The following is a 17,110-nucleotide window of genomic DNA, read 5'->3' on the forward strand; positions in this document are numbered from 1 at the left end:
CATTGACACCCGATGCCACGTGTGGAAATGTACAACAAAGACCCTAGGATGTCATCGTGATCTATTCAATGAGCCACTCAAACCTATCAAACGCCACCAACCAAAATTCATCAACTAAACTACTCGCAAAACATTTAAAACATTAAATTTTAAAATGTAGTATCTTTGCTCATAAAGTAATAATATACTTACAATAGTCTACTTAACTTGAGTTTGTGAAGCAAGCCTTGCAATATACAATTGCATTTCACGTTACACTTACCCATTAAGACTCTACCCATAACACTTTCTAAATCTAAACTCCCCATTGGTATATAATTATCTCAAGTGTCAACCTCTCATACTAAGAGCATCATTATCAAGCTCTCCAAAATTTTCTCCAAATTTATCTCAAACAATGTACTTTTTTGATTTTATCCATCACTTTTAAAAAGCCTCATACATCAAGCTCTCTAAATTTTTCACTATTTTAACTAAATATTATTTTTTTGTTAGTTTTTACAACTACTTTAACTGTCGTCAACATCAAAATCACACAAACCCATCTCAGATTCAGCCCAGGAAAGCACCCAAAACCCCAAAACTCAAACAGGGGTTTATATGAGATTGCAAACACTAGGCTACTGACAGCCGAAAAACTGGGGAAAAATTCATACAGAAACATAAAAAAATCCTACCCAAAGCCCATTCGGTTTTCTTCTCAAATAACCCCAAAATTTTTATTTACTTGAAAACCTCAAGAATCTAGAAAATTTTCCCATTCTTCTACGGCTTCTCTCAGAGAATTTCTACCCAAAAATTCAGTACCTATCAACCGGAAATCAAAACCTGAGAATCTATTTACCCAAAAATTGAATCCCCATTGTTTGGGCTTCTGAAAAACGTCGGAAAAAATCCCATCTTCAGCGTCGCCGGGGCCGTCCGTGACCCTCCGACGTCAACTTCCTCCCCAGCAGCGGCCGACCCACAAGAAACTTCTCCTTCTCCCTCTCCCGATCTCTCAATCTCCCTATACGGTCCAGATTTTGATGACCCACCCAAAAGTGAAGACGGAAGGCGCCAGAGAGATGGAAGTGAAGATGGAAGGCGCGAATGGATAAAAAATTGTTTGAAAAATTCAATAGAGAGTAGAATTCGTGAGCCAGATTTGTAGTGAAAATCTGACAAGAGAGGAATTAGAGAAACAATAAAGAGCTTAATGCAGCATGCTTATTGAAGCTTTTCTCCAAATTTTGGAGAAAAGTTTGAAATAGCTACCTTGATACAGGTGCTCTAACCCATAGAAATTTAGGGTTCCAATTGACGTATTTTAGCTAACAAAATTTAACCCATAAAGACTCTCAAATGATGAACTCCAACAAAATTTATAACACTTGGAGAAACTAGGGTTTGGGCCTTACTGATAAGCGCCGAATGTTGCACATTCAAGCCCCTTAACGTGCATATATCAATTCCTTAACATTGTTAATTGTTTGATTTTGTGTTGTCTTATTGTTTTCAGGTTTTAAATAAACACGCAATTGATTCCATTGATTTTGGGCTTAAAACACATTTTGAGAAGACCTAGAAAATATGGTTAAGCTTAACTAATCATAATAGAAGACCTATATGATGTGGTTAAGTTTAATCAAATCAAGGAAATGATTAAATGGAAATTTCTTCAATTGGAGTAAAAATCGGATTGAATTCAAATTTAGATTTTGCACACGTCTCAGTATTTCGATTATAACTTTCTGTTCAAGTATTGAATTGCGATGAAATTAATGGCGTTGAAAAGCTAATACAAAATGAAACAAATATGTCAGAAATAGGTTTTTTCTAATTCAGACGTTTACTAGGCCAAAATTTCCCCACAATAGAAGACCTCAAATCTAGACGAATTTGGAATCATTTTCCTACTTGGATTGAATTTTTAGTCTCCTACTTGGACTAAGAGAGTAAGCTCCGATTTTTCTTGGATTCTTAGGGCTTTTAGGCCTCTTCTAATCTCTGTAAATAAGCCTCTAAACATTGAAGAAAGACACACTGTTACCTAGAGCAAATTTAGAGAAATACTTCTTGAAGGCTTGAAGAGTTGAAGAGAAGTAACCATGGCAGGAGGCCATTGTAGCAGCGTCATGAGCGGCTAAAAACCTTTCTAGGGTATTGATGTAGCCCTATCTAAGTACAATAGTTTGATTGTATTTTAATTGAGTGAATTTTAGTTTATGTGTGTTGGATGTATAATTATGAGAATTGCTACAATTTGATTTTGCTTTTAATCTTTTAATGCAATTGTTCTTCAAGTTTATAATCAATATTTGTAGAATTCTTTTCTTGTCTTAGAAAGCTGTTTACCTTTATTAAACTCAAATCATTCAAATTTTCTGTGATTATACGAATGATGATTATACAACGGGTTTAATTGACATATGATCAAGAGGATTAGATAGGCCATGCCTAGGAAAGACAGATTGTACTACACCCTAGTTTAGTGTAATTTAAGTAGACAATTCGTGCCAACCGAAGATGAGTTATACTATTCCATTGATTATATGTATCATATTAAAGATGTAGCTAATCCATACCTAGGGAAGACGGTTTGTACCTCATCTTAGTGGTTAGATGGACGGTTTGTGCCAACCGAAGATGGATTATACTTATTCATTAGAGGTAATTTCTTGTTTATTTATAACATGCATAGAATGCATTTATCTGATTAAATATGATTAACCATTGATGTGTGGATAGCGGTGAAGTCAATAAGCTACTTTCTCTCTCTCTCTCTCTCTCTCTCTCTCTCTCTCTCTCTCTCTCTTTTACATTTTAATTATCGTTTATATTTATTTTATGCACTTTGTCAAAATCAAAATCAACAAATAGTTTCTTTAGTTATTTTTAATCTTCATAAACTTAATAATAACACCCCTCCAGTCCTTGAAGTTTGACACCCTCTCTATAGTCTTGTCGTACAAGGATTCGTTCTATTGCGAGTGGTTTATTTATTATTGATATATTTTTACTTTCAAAAGACCACATCACTTACCTCAAACTACTCGGTAGAATTGAAGTCCCGGTCTACAAACCTACTACCCATAGCTTAGAATTCTCCAACAAGTAGAGTCCCTAAAGAAATTTTCAACATTATGCACTATATTCACAATTGTAGCTCAACTTGACTAAACTTAAGGTTTAATGATTTTACCTTAAATCAGTTAGTGGAAACGGAGTTCTAACACTGAGGATTGCATTCCCGAGGTTGGATTTGACTTTGGAGGCTTCCAATAATAAATACCTAGGGTTTGAGCAAACCCTAAGAGAGAGCTTGAGGATGTGTGTGCGTGTGAGATGAGAGGAATGAGGGAAATAAGCTGAAAATCCAAGTTTCAACTATTTATAGTTGATTTCTAACTTCACCACTCATATGGATAAATGGCTCATTCAAATGCCTCTCATATGAAGTTCCCAAAAATCCAACAGAAAATGCTTTCGTTCGAACAGATAAATGAGCCCGTTTGAACGCGATAGCAAAACGACTCATTTGGACTAGAATCGAACGAGAATGGAACAAGGATGGGATAATACCCAATATAAAAATCCAGTTTGAACGAAAATGGAACAAGACATTCTATTAGACACCCGTTTAGATGAAAAGGGAACGGAATGGGACAGATGGTTTTAGATGTAACGCCCCGAATTTGAGCCTGCAAATCCGTAAGCAGAAACCTCCGGTTTCCACGTGACATTACTACATCAGAGATAAACTTTCGCAGCGGAATATATTTTTTTCTTCTAAAGCCTTAGGAATTGATAGCATAACACATTTAGAGCTGACTGAAATACCTCGGTACATTTATTAAAAGTTACTTATGTTTATCTTTACATGTCATATGCACACTAGGTGCAACAAAATTAGTGCCACAAACAGCACATAAGCTTATAACATAAAACACGCTAAACATGACACCGTTATACATATTTACATGCCATAAAACAAAACATAAGCACAACTAATAATTTCTAAACTAGCACATAATCGTTCGTTGAATGGTTTCAAAAACCATCAAAACTGGCATATGGGTCCATGCCTTCATTCTCCAGATCTGCATCAGTAACTATGCAAATATGGCGTTATCATATTTGCATAGACAAACAAGTGAGTCATCTATTTTCATATCTACGTTACCATCAATCTAATAACAGTTCATATAGAATGCAAATGTAAGGATTGTATGAATATGCATCGTAGTAACTATTTAGTTTGTGTTTTAGGATCATCTTACTTCAGACCTCTCGTTCTAGGTTATCTGAACCCGTTCACGTCCTTTGCCTCACACTTAAAGTCTTACCTGTTTGCACTGGAATCCTACTGGTCCCAGTATTAGTTATATATTAGGCCTTCGGACACCCCTGGGTCACTATGAACCCCCTGGATCCACTGACTAGCCTTCCTTCCCCTTGCTACTACATCAGCTTGTTGATGGCTATCTCATTAGCCGTTATATTAATTGGACACAACATGCAATGCATGAACAACCACATGCAATAAACATACACCACACAGTCCTAATGAAACATAGAATCATTCCTCAGTAAGTACATCCATACTTACACTCCTTGGTGTAGTTTCTTAGCTCCTTTTCTGTAACAAAATATATACAAAGAAGATGATATATATATATATCAGTCCTTTTTTCAATATTAAAAATGTGTATATTTTTACATCACTTTACTCATCGTTTTTAGTTATCAATTAAAAGGTAATTACTTCAACATGAATCCTAACAGGATAATATTTTTATGTAAAGGGATAGAGAAATTAGCGGCATAGCCACTTTGTAGGAATACAATAAATGATAAAATAAATATGCAAAGGAATAGAAAAATTAGCGGCATAGCCACTTTGTAGGAATACAATAAATTATAAAATAAATATGCAAAGGGATAGAGAAATTAGCGGCATAGCCACTTTGTAGGAATACAATAAATTATAAAATAAATATGCAAAGGGATAGAAAATTAGCGGCATAACCACTTTGTAGAAATACAATAAATTATAAAATAAATATGCAAAGGGATAGAGAAATTAGCGGCATAGCCACTTTGTAGGAATACAATAAATGATAAAATAAATATGCAAAGGAATAGGAAAATTAGCGGCATAGCCACTTTGTAGGAATACAATAGATGATAAAATAAATATACGAAGGAATAGGAAAATTAGCGGCATAGCCACTTTGTAGGAATACAATAAATTATAAAATAAATACGGGGGATTAAACCACTCCGTAGTAAGGCAATAAATGATAAAATAAATACGGGGGATTAAACCACTCCGTAGTAAGGCAATAAATGATAAAATAAATACGGGGGATTAAACCAACTCCGTAGTAACGTAATAAATAAACAAGTAAATAAATACGGGAGTTTTTAAACCAACTCCGTAGTAACGCAATAAATAAACAAGTAAATAAATACGGGGGTTGTTTAAACCAACTCCGTAGTAACGCAATAAATAAATAAGTAAATAAATACGGGGGTTGTTAAACCAACTCCGTAATAATAAATACAAATGAAATCAAATAGTAAGGAAGAGGTGTCAAGATTTACTCACCAATTTGATTTGAAGAGAAAAATAACTTTAAGAACACCAAAGTGGTTGTGTGGTAGAAGGAGAGAAAAAGGGAGAGAAAACCAAAGTACAAAGCTTTCAAGGAAGTTGTCTAGGATTTGTGTGGAAAACAAGGAGCCTTGCATGCTTATTTATAGGTGGAAGGTAGGGGTATTTAGGTCCAAAATGTAATAAAAGAATTAGCTTATTGGATAATGTCTTGTAAATTTGGAATTTAGAATTTTCGTCCAACTAGAGGGCAGCCTACTCCGAGAATTATTTCGATGATCAAACCTACTCCGATTGACGTGAAATTTTGAGGGTAGATAGAGGACTTCATGACAAACATTTTCTCTTTTTGGTTCGTCTCATTTTGAGTTCGTTTTGACTTAGTTCTAGTCAAGTCAAAGTTTCTGTCTATAAAGCCAAAATATCTTTTATCCACTTTCAGCGTTCACACTTGCTTTATTGATTTTTCCTCCTTTTTATGATTACTTTTGAGATATTCCATTCTTTCATCATTACTTTTTTTTTTTTTATACATAAATGTTTCTAGAAGCATGGAGATATTTTTCTTGCCAGTTTTTCGTTTAATATTGACAGTTGGGTTATTTAGTCTCGGGTCAAAAAGTCAACTGGTGGACTTTTTTTACTAACTTTTGCCATATGATAGATCTTTCTTTTGTAAGTACAACGGTCTTTGATTTATCTAAATCTGAGTTCGTTTGACTGGTTTTCGGTTCAATCAAAGTTTAAAGCTTAAATGTAACTTTTGAGTTTTCAAGGGTTTTTTTTAGGGTTTGATCTTTAAGTTTTCAAAATAACTTTAGATTTGCTTGTAAAAACATGTGGATATTGTTTCCTCAACAATATCAATGATTTCTTTAAGAGTTGAAATTACTAGGCGTTACATTAGAACACCTCTAGAGCTCATTGTTCGAACAAACTTGGAACAATGAACAAGCTTGGAACAAGACTTACTGGAACACATTTTTTCTTTTCATTTAGAGTCTTGTTCGAAAGAGAATCCTCCCAATTCGAACGAAACGCTGAAAAATGGGTTTTTCTATAAATTTTTTAAGCAAAACTCCTATGCTATTACTCCCAATTGTTTTTAATTCATATTAACTATAATAAACCATTTTAATTATATTCTTGGACATTATAGAAAGATGTGAAGAAAAGTTTCAATCTCGAATCAGGAGCTAGGCGAAGTCTCTTAGCAGGGAGAAAACCAAGAGATCCTTGCCCACGCTTCAAACTTCTTGCAATGTGAAAAAATCTAAGCAAAAGTCTCAAGCTCATACCGGGAGCTAGGCGAAAGTCTCTTAGCATGGGGAAAAACCAAGCAAAATTCCTTGCCCACACTTCAAGCCTCTCGGTATGTGGAAAAATCTGAGCAAAAGACTCGGGATCATACCTGGAGCCATGAAAAAGACATCTTAGCTTAAAGGTATGAATTTTGGCAAACTCTGCTTCACGTAGCTCAGGTGTACCACTTTCTTTTATGTAGTACATGAAAATATTGTTTGCTAATTATTGAGTAAAGGGGACTTGGGTTCAACAAAAATCCGAGCTCATTACTTTATTTTCACTCCAAATATCATACTAACTTAAGCAACAAAGTGTCCCCGGTCCTTGGGGTGGATCCAATGACGATTTATCTATTTTGCATTTGCCCATCGTCGGTCAGGGCATACAAAAAACTGCATCAACATAAACCTATTTCGGCACTTAAAATAGATAATCTGCTTCATAGTATATTTGCTAACAACATCTTTGCGCTACTGGTGTTACTCGTTCTCTCTTTATGGCCTATGAAATGGCCCTAATGCTATCATATATATGCTTGTAGAGCATAAATTCCTGGCTTAGGGTTAGCTTCCTTTGGATACTCAGATTATATATATATATATATATATATATATATATATATATATATATATATATATATATATATATATATATTTTGAGAATTGGGCATTGAAATTCTCTATAAGAATCAGTATTACTAGAATAGTAGGTTTTGATTCCTAAAGCACCTTCCATAGAGGAAATAATAGAGGTGTCAATCGAGTCCAAGAAACTTGTTACATTGTTTGGGATAATCCAATTAAGTTGACTCTCTCCCTATAACACCAACTTTATTAGTTTTTAGTTCTTTTTTCTTTTCCAAATATATAAGGGTATTTTTGTCTTAGGGAAAAATTTGTAGGATCATTTTTAGTCATTTTACTCTCTCCCTATTCGCAGTGTTGTTCGAACTCCCCTGCGAACACCAAAGTCCAAAAGTTTCTGTTTGCAACCTTGTCCGGACACCCGAGCACGTGCCTTCTCGTGCGTGCGTCCGAAGGCTCACCTATCTTGTCTGGACGGCACTGGAGATAAATGCGGATCTGAGCCCTTTTGGCTCATTTTATTCGAATCTCTCTCCCACCACACGATTTTTCTTAAGGTTTTTCATACAAAAACCTTGATCCACAAAAATCAAAGGTCCAATCTCAAATCTGACTTCGGAAATGTGATCTACGCATGTAGATCTACGTTTTGACTGATCATTTTGAGGTAAATCACTAAACTCATGTGTTTGGAGATTTTTCAGTGAAATCTTGTGAATGTGAGTTTAATCTAGTGTTTTCTCGAGATATTGGGTTACTTGGAACTTGCTTGAGGCTACCCAAATCTTGGTTATTGGTTTGGTGAATTTTTGGTAAGTTTTCCTCAAATCCTAACTTTTGGGTATTTTATGTAAGTGGTGTTTTATGTATTTAACCCTAAGTAAATACTCATGGGTTAATATTGTTGTGGTTGGATTAGTATTTTTATAGTTGTGGGTATGTGTTTAGAAACCCTAGAATTTTATGGGTAACTTAGTGACGTAGCCTTTGAGTAATTCAAAGGGCCACTTAGTGTGGTTAATAGCTAGGAAACTAAATGTTGCAATGTGTTGTGTTTTATCGGCACTTTGCGAGCCAAACCTAAGGTTGTGTAGAGTTGGTTTACGAGCAACCAAAACTGAGTATTCTACTCACTCAGAAACTATGATTTTTATATATTATAGAATTGCAAAATATATATGTTGTTTTTATAAATCTGAACCGACTGTATGTTGAATATATCTATTTTGGATGATTTGAGTACTTTCGAGTATGTTGAATTTATCAATGATATTATGGAGAATTGAATATTGTATGTGGAGTGTGGAGTGAATTGTGTGAATGTGTGGTGCTGCGGTTAGGAATTTTAAATACTGTGAAAAATAAATTTGACTTCTATTTTACCAAGTGTGTGATAGTATGCAACAAAATATTTAAATTGCGGAATTTAAAAGAGACAAATATTTTATTGACGAAGTAGAAACTCTATGAAGAGAGAAACCACTCCGGGGCAGCCAAACCCAGGATATGCATAATTCAGAAGACAAAGCTAGTACATAGAAATTAACACTCATATACCCCGATGTAGCGATCGTCCCTATGACTCTGACACGAAACCCATCGTAAATGCTTCTCAACCAAGTCTCCTACTTGAAGGGGTCTTCAATGAAATCATTTACCTTAGGGCCGACCCCTAAGATAGACTTCACACGAACTATTGAGAACACACCGACAATGGCTAGAGAGCTAGCGGATCTTCAAATCTCTCTAAACACCCTCTCTAAGCACTATGAAATTCTATACTGAATTCTTGAGAAAACACATGCCTAGAGGCTTGTATTTATAGGCTTCAGAAAACCTAATTCTAGAAAAATTCGGACTCTGGCTGTAGAGCGTCTGGACGGAAGTTAGCCTTATCCAGACGGTTTTCTGCAATCGCCTTTCCAGAGTAGCTAGATTCTTCCCATAACAAGACCATGTCCGGACCACTTGACCGAGTGGCCAGATGGTGTTCACTGTTAGTCCTTTCTGCGTCCGTAAAGGAAACCCGAAATATTTTGGAACACTGGGTAGCATCCGAACGTATTGCCACGTTGTCCGGACATCTTGTAGAAACTTCCCAAATAGTGTTAACTAAAATCCAACTCCATGTAGAAATTGGAGAAGCTTGACCTAGCGTCTGGACGGTGTTGCTCTGATGTCCGGACGTCTTCAACACTGAAGCTTCTAGACACTGTAGGGTGTCTGGACACCTTGAAAGCCCCGTCCAGACGGTTGCACAGGAACCGATTGATCTGACTTGGAAATTGCATGGAATCTTCATGGACATCTTCTAGAAACTTGTGACTAGTCACATGGCTTGAAACGAACACTGTCCATATAACTTGAAGACATTGAATAAAATCGATAAACCTATTTAAAATGCAACCATTACATGAAGTGTTTTTGTCAACTAGAATGTTGCCAACATAAAATACTAACAAATTCCCTTTTTGGCCATTCTGGGACAAAAAAAAAACACTTGACCGGTTTGGAAATACATTCCCGGTCCAAAACAACAAAAAATACTCCCCCTTTTTGTCACAAAAGGACAAAGGGTAAACAGAGTATAATAGAAAAGCCACAATTACTAAAATTCAAAACAACAAGAATAATAGTAAAGTGTCTCATCAAAAGCTCAAATCAACATAAGAGAAAACCAAAACCTCAAGATATCACATCTCCTGAATTTGAGCCACTTCGACTTCTTGCTCCTGAAGTCGGGAAACCATAGACTGAAAATCTTCAGTCACTTAAGTCTTCTAGCCCGAAACCGATCATCCGTAGAATGAAATCCTCTAAACAAGTGGTCTGCAAGACAATAAAGAAGATTCACCATTGAATCTCTAGCTGGAGCAGATCTAAAGGAAGAAGTTACGGAAGACTCTGTATGAGAGGGGGGAATGAGCTCATCTAAAATCTGAGACCTTTGAAATTTTGAACATAAGACTTCAACACTAGTCAGTTTTTCAAAGAGTCCTCTGTTTGATGCTATGCTGGAAGCCGCAGAATGACATATTCCTGACAAGATTAGACAGAAATACCAATGGTTTTCCTTTATCCACAAGAACATAGTAGATCCTCTTAGTTCAAAAAGTATGTGGTATAAAGACGGCTGTCAAGTGGATGCACAAATGAATGCATAAATAAGGCAATCCAAAAGACATAGAAATATTAATATCCGTCTAGTACAAAGACAGGATAATCATGCACAATATCTCAAATCAACATCTCAAACAACGATTATTCCAATATTCTAAAAAATGACCAAAGCTTAAAAGAATAAGAGAAGTCAAAGAAAATACCTGGGAATGAGAAGAGATGTCTAGAGAATGCCAAAATCTTGGGATAAAACCATGAGAAAACACAACATGAAAAAAAATAAACGAACAATGCAATGTTGTGCTAAAGGCAAGAAGGAAAAGGAACGCGAATATTTACCCAAAAAAGATCTCGTTCGGATGAAACACTAACCTGTCCTTGCCTGTGTAAGAACAACATTCGGGAAAAAAAAAATGCGTGAGTCCAGACATAGCACAACATCGTCAGAACATGAAAGCCATACGCGTTTGGACACAGAATAAGGTTTGTTCGGACAGTTCACACAAAAAAGTTGAAACAAGAGGAAAATTTGCAGAATAATATTTTCCCTAACGTTAGCTTCAGAACACGAATGTATAAATAATTGATAAAGCAGTTCAATAGCATTTCAAAAATATACCAAGATATAATTGAGAGTTAAGAGTTAATAAGCACAAAAATTTCCCTGCAGATAGAAATTTTTCAAAAGTAAACTTAACTCATGCTATGCGTGTGTGTGTGAAAGCTTTCTCAATAAGGTATGATCTTCGCTGGTATGATTTAAAGCAACTGAATTTTCTAAATAAGAGAGAAATTCATAGTTAGATCAGTCAAAAGTCAAATCTTATCTTACTAGGGCCTAGTCACCCTCAGCTGATACTCTCCCCCTAAGAAACAACACTATTTTTCTTTTTACTTGCACCATGGAGAACAAGATTAATAGCTGAGTCAGCACAGAAGCAGTGAATTTATTCATATATCAATAAGCATAGAATTATATTTGCTTGTATCACTTAGTGCTGCAACCTATAGAGAAAGACAGAATTTATGGGGTCCAGGTTCAACTAGCGAGTTGGTCAATTTGACCATCTTAGAACACAAAAATCTCTCTTAAAGAATTTTCGAAAGCACAAAATCAGAGATAAAAAGTGTAACTTAGGGGAGCCTTGGATAGTACACATTTTCATCACATGAGGAAAGCAACTATCTAATATAGATGCAGCAGGAAAACTTAGCATAAATCAGACTTAGAATCTCAATAATATGTAGGCATATTCTATCAAACCATAAATAACTGAGATAGCAGATAAAGATCCATGAGATAGCTGAAAGACTAAGAAGAAAAACCTTGCACCTTACACCTTTGTTTTTTGTTTTTTGTTTTTTTTTTTTAAAAAAAAATCAACATGTATAAAAGGAAAAGAAAAGACAATCAATCCAAGCATGTAGGGTAAGGGCAAACCTGACCTCAGGGAGAGAGGTTGTAAAGACCAAGAAAATAAATAAGGGATCTAGCATTTAATAAATCATATTTATTCAATAGATGAGACTAATAATTATATTCTAGGTGATAATATTTATATTATGTAAATAAAATGAGTCTAAGATAAAATAATGAAAATTGAAATAATAAAATTTACTAATGGGTCTTTAGGAAATAATAAATAATAATAACTATAGGTCCTAGAGTAACAAATAATTATTTGTATGGGTAGAATGTGGTTAAATTAAATGTGGGGTTATAAATTAATTGTTAAATGATAGGACCTTTATATTGTAGGGTCCTAGTGTAATTTATAGAAGTTTAGACATTTAAATAAAAAGAAATATTATTATGCCATGTGTCACGACCGGATTGGCTAGGAGAAGATTACTCTATCTTCTCCCAACCACTCACAATGGGACAAATGTCCCACTTCTTCTCTTGCTTCCCTTTCTCTTTCCTTTTCTCTTCCTTTTTCCCCTCTCTTTTGGACCATCCGAATCTCTCTCCCCTTCACACGCATATCTCTCTTTTCTTCTCTCTTCTCCTTCTCTTTTCTTCTCTTTTCTTCTTCCTCCCTTCTCCTTCTCCCCCCGCACGCTCACCCAGCCCCTTCCCCTTTCCCCAACGCACGCCCCTCTCCCTTCTCTTTCCTTTTCTTTCTTTTTCTTCCTTCTCCCTTCTCCGTCGCTACACCACAACAGTCATTCCCTTTCTTCTCTCTTCTTCTCCTTTCCTCTCCTTCAGTCGCCCAAACAGCAGCAATCCGACCCCTTTCATCTCCATTTCCTTTCTTCTCTTCCCTTTTTCCCTCACACGCAACACGATTCTCTCCCTCATCTCTCTTTCCCCTCTTCGTCTAGCACACACCCGAAAGAGAGATTGAGACCGTGAGAGAGAGATCCACCCGAGAGAGAGAGAGATGAACTGAGCGAGACCCAACCCGAGTGTGGAGAGCAGTTCTTGGCCGGTAGTGGTGCAATTTTCGGAGCTATGGTGGCTGGGCCACTGTTAGGTCATGGGAGGCAGCAACAGGGGCGTGGATTTTGGCCCTATTTTGGTGAGATTCATCTCCTCTGTTTCTTTGATTTTTCTTGAATCTTCTTTGGGTTTTGATGAAGGTGAACCGAATGGGTCTTTCTTTGGGGTGGGATTTATACATTTAAATCTTAGGGTTTTTATGGGTTATTGTTTGTGTTTATGATTTTAGGGTTATGCTAAACGAAAATAGAAATTGATTTTGGGTATTATTGAGAAATCTAGGGTTTTATTGTGGCTTGTCTATATTTTTAGGATAACTGAATGAATATTGATGTTGTAGAATGGGTTATGATTTTCAATGATATTTTCTTGAGTTTTGTGGATGGGTTTTGTGTATCTAGTTATTGTGATGTTTATGGATTGATTATTAAAGGAGTTGATTGGCTTGATTTTTGTGGGCTGAATATATGTATGAGATTCTTAATGATTTTGGGTGGAACCCGTGTGGAATAAGGCTCAAAAGTGTCCTGTTTTGGGGGTTTATTGGAGTTGGTTTGTGATTTTGATTATGGATGGCTATGGCCGTGTGGTGTGTGGATTGATTTGGAGTGGACCTAATGTTGAAGTTAATGTGTTAGATTATGTAATAAATTCTAATCTTCGTGTAAATCGTTGAGAGTTGTTTTTCATAGTAAAATGGATGAGTATACATTAGGCTTTGGTGAAAATTGGATTATGTAGCCTAATAGATTTTAAAATAAATGGTGATTTAATGATATGATAATTGCTATGAGATGTTGGGTAGAAGATATGGGGTTATTCCCACTTGAGAAAGAAGTTGGTCTTGATATATAGATATTGATTTTGGCTATGGGATTGATAAAGTTGAATCGATTAAAGTTAGATTCTTTATTATGCTTCATTTGGAGTTTAAAAGAGAACGAATTGTCAATTAGTGTTTAAGGTACTAAGTGATAAGTGAAATAAGATATGCAATAATAATAATAATAGCTAATAGCTAATAGCTAATGGGTTTAGATCCTATAATCTAGATTATTTGGAAGATTAGAAAGTAGTAAAGTATTAATGTAATGGTCAAGGTTAGAAGAATATAGATTTGTGATGTCTAATATAATTAAAGACAGTAGATAACCTTTAAAGTGTAAGTCACTAAGTCTATAGGTTGGAAAGACTTACTGGATAAGCGTACCAATAATAAGGTAGAGCGTTAATGTAGAGTTGTGGTGGACTAATAGTAAATTGAGTCCAAGTGTGATGCTTAGCTTTGAGCTCTTAGTGTATGCCTCAAGCGTTAGTATGCGTAAATGTTGCAACATGAGAATTGTAACCTAAGCTAATCTAAAGGGTTAATAATAATAATGAGATACAACAATGATGTATAAGCTAATGAAAATAATAAATACATTCTTGTATTAATAAACAAGATATGATACAAACCTATAACTAAGATCAACCTAATAATAGCTCAAAGTATCTAGCTAGTTTTAGAAGCGAGTAATGTGACGTGCGAGCACGCAGGTAGTATATGTGTCATAGAGAATAGAGTTCAATAGCTTAGTTTAACATCATATATGCTTGCAGGCACGTAAGGTGGAGACTTCAATTGTTTCCCAATGGCGAGTTCAAGGTAACTAGAATGTGGGGGATATTCGAGTGATGAGTCCAATACAGCCAGGTGAGTATTCTACTCACTGAGGAACCCTAGGAGCTTAGATTTACGTATTGTTGTGTTTGTTTGCATTTATGATTATAGAACTTGTTGGTGAGGATATATGTAATTGAATTGTGATAATAAGTTGATATTGATAGTATTTGGTTGTTTATGATTGTGGAATTTTGTTGATAAAATTGTTTGTGATTGAGTTGGGATATATTGGATTGTAGATTGTATGAATAAATGGATGTTGTTGAAATTGGAATGTATTGATGGTTATGGAATAGTTGGTAAAAATATATGTAAATGAGTTATGATTTATTTGGATTGAGAATTGTGATGATAAATGGATGTTGTTGAAATTGGAATGTATTGATGGTTATGGAATAGTTGGTAAAAATATATGTAAATGAGTTATGATATATTTGGATTGAGAATTGTGATGATAAATGGATGTTGTTGAAATTGGAATGTATTGATGGTTATGGAATCGTTGGTAAAATATATGTGAATGAGTTATGATATATTTGGATTGAGAATTGTGATGATAAATGGATGTTGTGAAATTGGAATGTATATGGTTATGGAATTGTTGATAAAAAATGAATGTGGTATATGTTGAAAGAAAGATGTTTGGGAATACACATGTGATGATATGTATATGGTGTGGATGCTTTGGTATTATGAGAACCCGGTAGTTGATAGATGGTAAGTCCAGTGTTGTAGTATCTGGCATAGTGGTAGGCCATAGTGTAGCAGATCTTGGCTGAGATGAGTGGTAGGCTAGAGGGTAGCAGCTCTTGGCTGAGATGTGTGGTAAGCCTAGCATTGAAGTGCTAGCACTAGTGAGATATGTGGTAAGCCTAGCATTGAAGTGCTAGTTCACGTGAGATGTGTGCCCTGCGGGTCGTAGCTTTACGGGCGGTGTTAATGGTAAGCCTAGCATTGAAGTGCTAGTACTAGTGAGATATGTGGTAAGCCTAGCATTGAAGTGTTAGCTCACGTGAGGTGTGTGCCCTGCGGGTCGTAGCTTTACGAACGATATTGACGGTAAGCCTAGCATTGAAGTGCTAGCACTGGTGTGATGTGTGGAATACTGTTTATGGTATGTGTGGAATATTGTAGGTGAAAACTGTGATAAAAGAATGTGTGATGAACAACGTGACTTGTACTTGATAATGTGTTGTTGTGTGAACTTAATAATTTGTGAATAACACTGTTGGACCCTGCATGCATTTATGTTTGTTTATGTTGTATACTTAGTGAGTCTTATACTACTGAGGTGGTGAACTCATACTTTCACCTGTATGGATGTGGTTAATCCTACAACCGTACAGACTTTGATGCTTTGACTGCAGGTTCAGTGGATCGAATGAATGGCGTCGTAGCATAGTACTTGGGACGTTATTACTAAAGTCCGGCGCGACAGTTATAATGGTTGTACCATGTGTTGTCCGCCTTTTAGTAGACTTTGTTTATGACTCGTGTCGCCTGTGACACTTGTACTTATGAGCCAGTCTTTTGATATGTATTTAATAGCTATGTAGAAGCCTTAAGTAGATAGACATATTAATGGCTCTTTTGTTGTGATTAATTGTTGTATATAGATGTACCTTCTGCTATGTTAATAATGTTAATAGGTGTTATCCGCTGCGTAGATGTAACTCTGATTATCAGGTACATGTTATGGAATGTGTATCGTATGTTGGCTGAGCGACATGTAGTCGTGCCACTGTGACAATTCATTATATGTTTTTCTTTTTTTTTTTTTTAAAAAAAAAAAAAGGGTCGTCACAGAGGTTTACCTATGCCAAGATAGAAAAGCAGTCGCCCGACGTACTTTGTCTGTCATCCCTATGAAATACATGTAACAAGAGAAACTATATAGGGATAGACAAAATGGTTCCATGACAAATATGCAAAGGATGCACAGGATATGACAATATAAAAGATGCAATGCAAGTGTACCTAGCATGCACTAGGATTTAGGAACTACAATCCTAGGCATGTGTGAGCTCACCTACTGGGTGGGTCCGCTCCTCCTTTGGAAGTGAGTGTGCCTATCCTGTCCTCCATCCTTCGGCTGCAGTTCCATATATCTGATTAAGCTCCGCATAAGGCTGCCAGAAATGGGAAATTCTTCATAGGATGGATCCTTTTTAGGTGTCTGCGGCTTTTCCTCAAGATGTTGAAATTTGTTCTTCTTTGGCAACCAAGCTTGTTTTACAGATTTGTTGTTGCCACTGATGCCATGAAGCTTGATGTGCCTTCGAAGGTCGAGTGTCTAATGTTTCTTTTCTTGGCGATTCCTTCTTGACCTTTGGCTTCTGAACTTGCAATTGTGAACAATTGGGTCAGATGTAAGCACTGATGCTACAATGATG

General features: G+C 35.8%; 1 protein-coding gene across 2 annotated transcripts in view; it reads left to right on the plus strand.

The window, feature by feature from the left end:
- LOC133859819 (pheophytinase, chloroplastic) overlaps positions 1 to 16,285 on the plus strand; it is a 28,941-nt gene extending 12,656 nt beyond the window's left edge. The window contains exons 7-8 of one of the 2 annotated variants that reach the window (XR_009898805.1): positions 14,654 to 14,747; positions 16,064 to 16,081. Coding sequence is in view for 1 of the 2 variants with exons in the window: in XM_062295363.1 (XP_062151347.1) it covers positions 16,064 to 16,119 (56 nt within the window). In the remaining variant the exon portion in view is untranslated. Of the gene's footprint in view, positions 1 to 14,653; positions 14,748 to 16,063 lie in introns of both variants that reach the window. The other variant, XM_062295363.1, reaches the window with a different exon arrangement.
- The last annotated feature ends 825 nt before the right edge of the window (positions 16,286 to 17,110 follow it).

This window comes from Alnus glutinosa, chromosome 2 (genome assembly GCF_958979055.1).
Source record: "Alnus glutinosa chromosome 2, dhAlnGlut1.1, whole genome shotgun sequence".
Classification (NCBI taxonomy): Eukaryota; Viridiplantae; Streptophyta; class Magnoliopsida; order Fagales; family Betulaceae; genus Alnus; species Alnus glutinosa.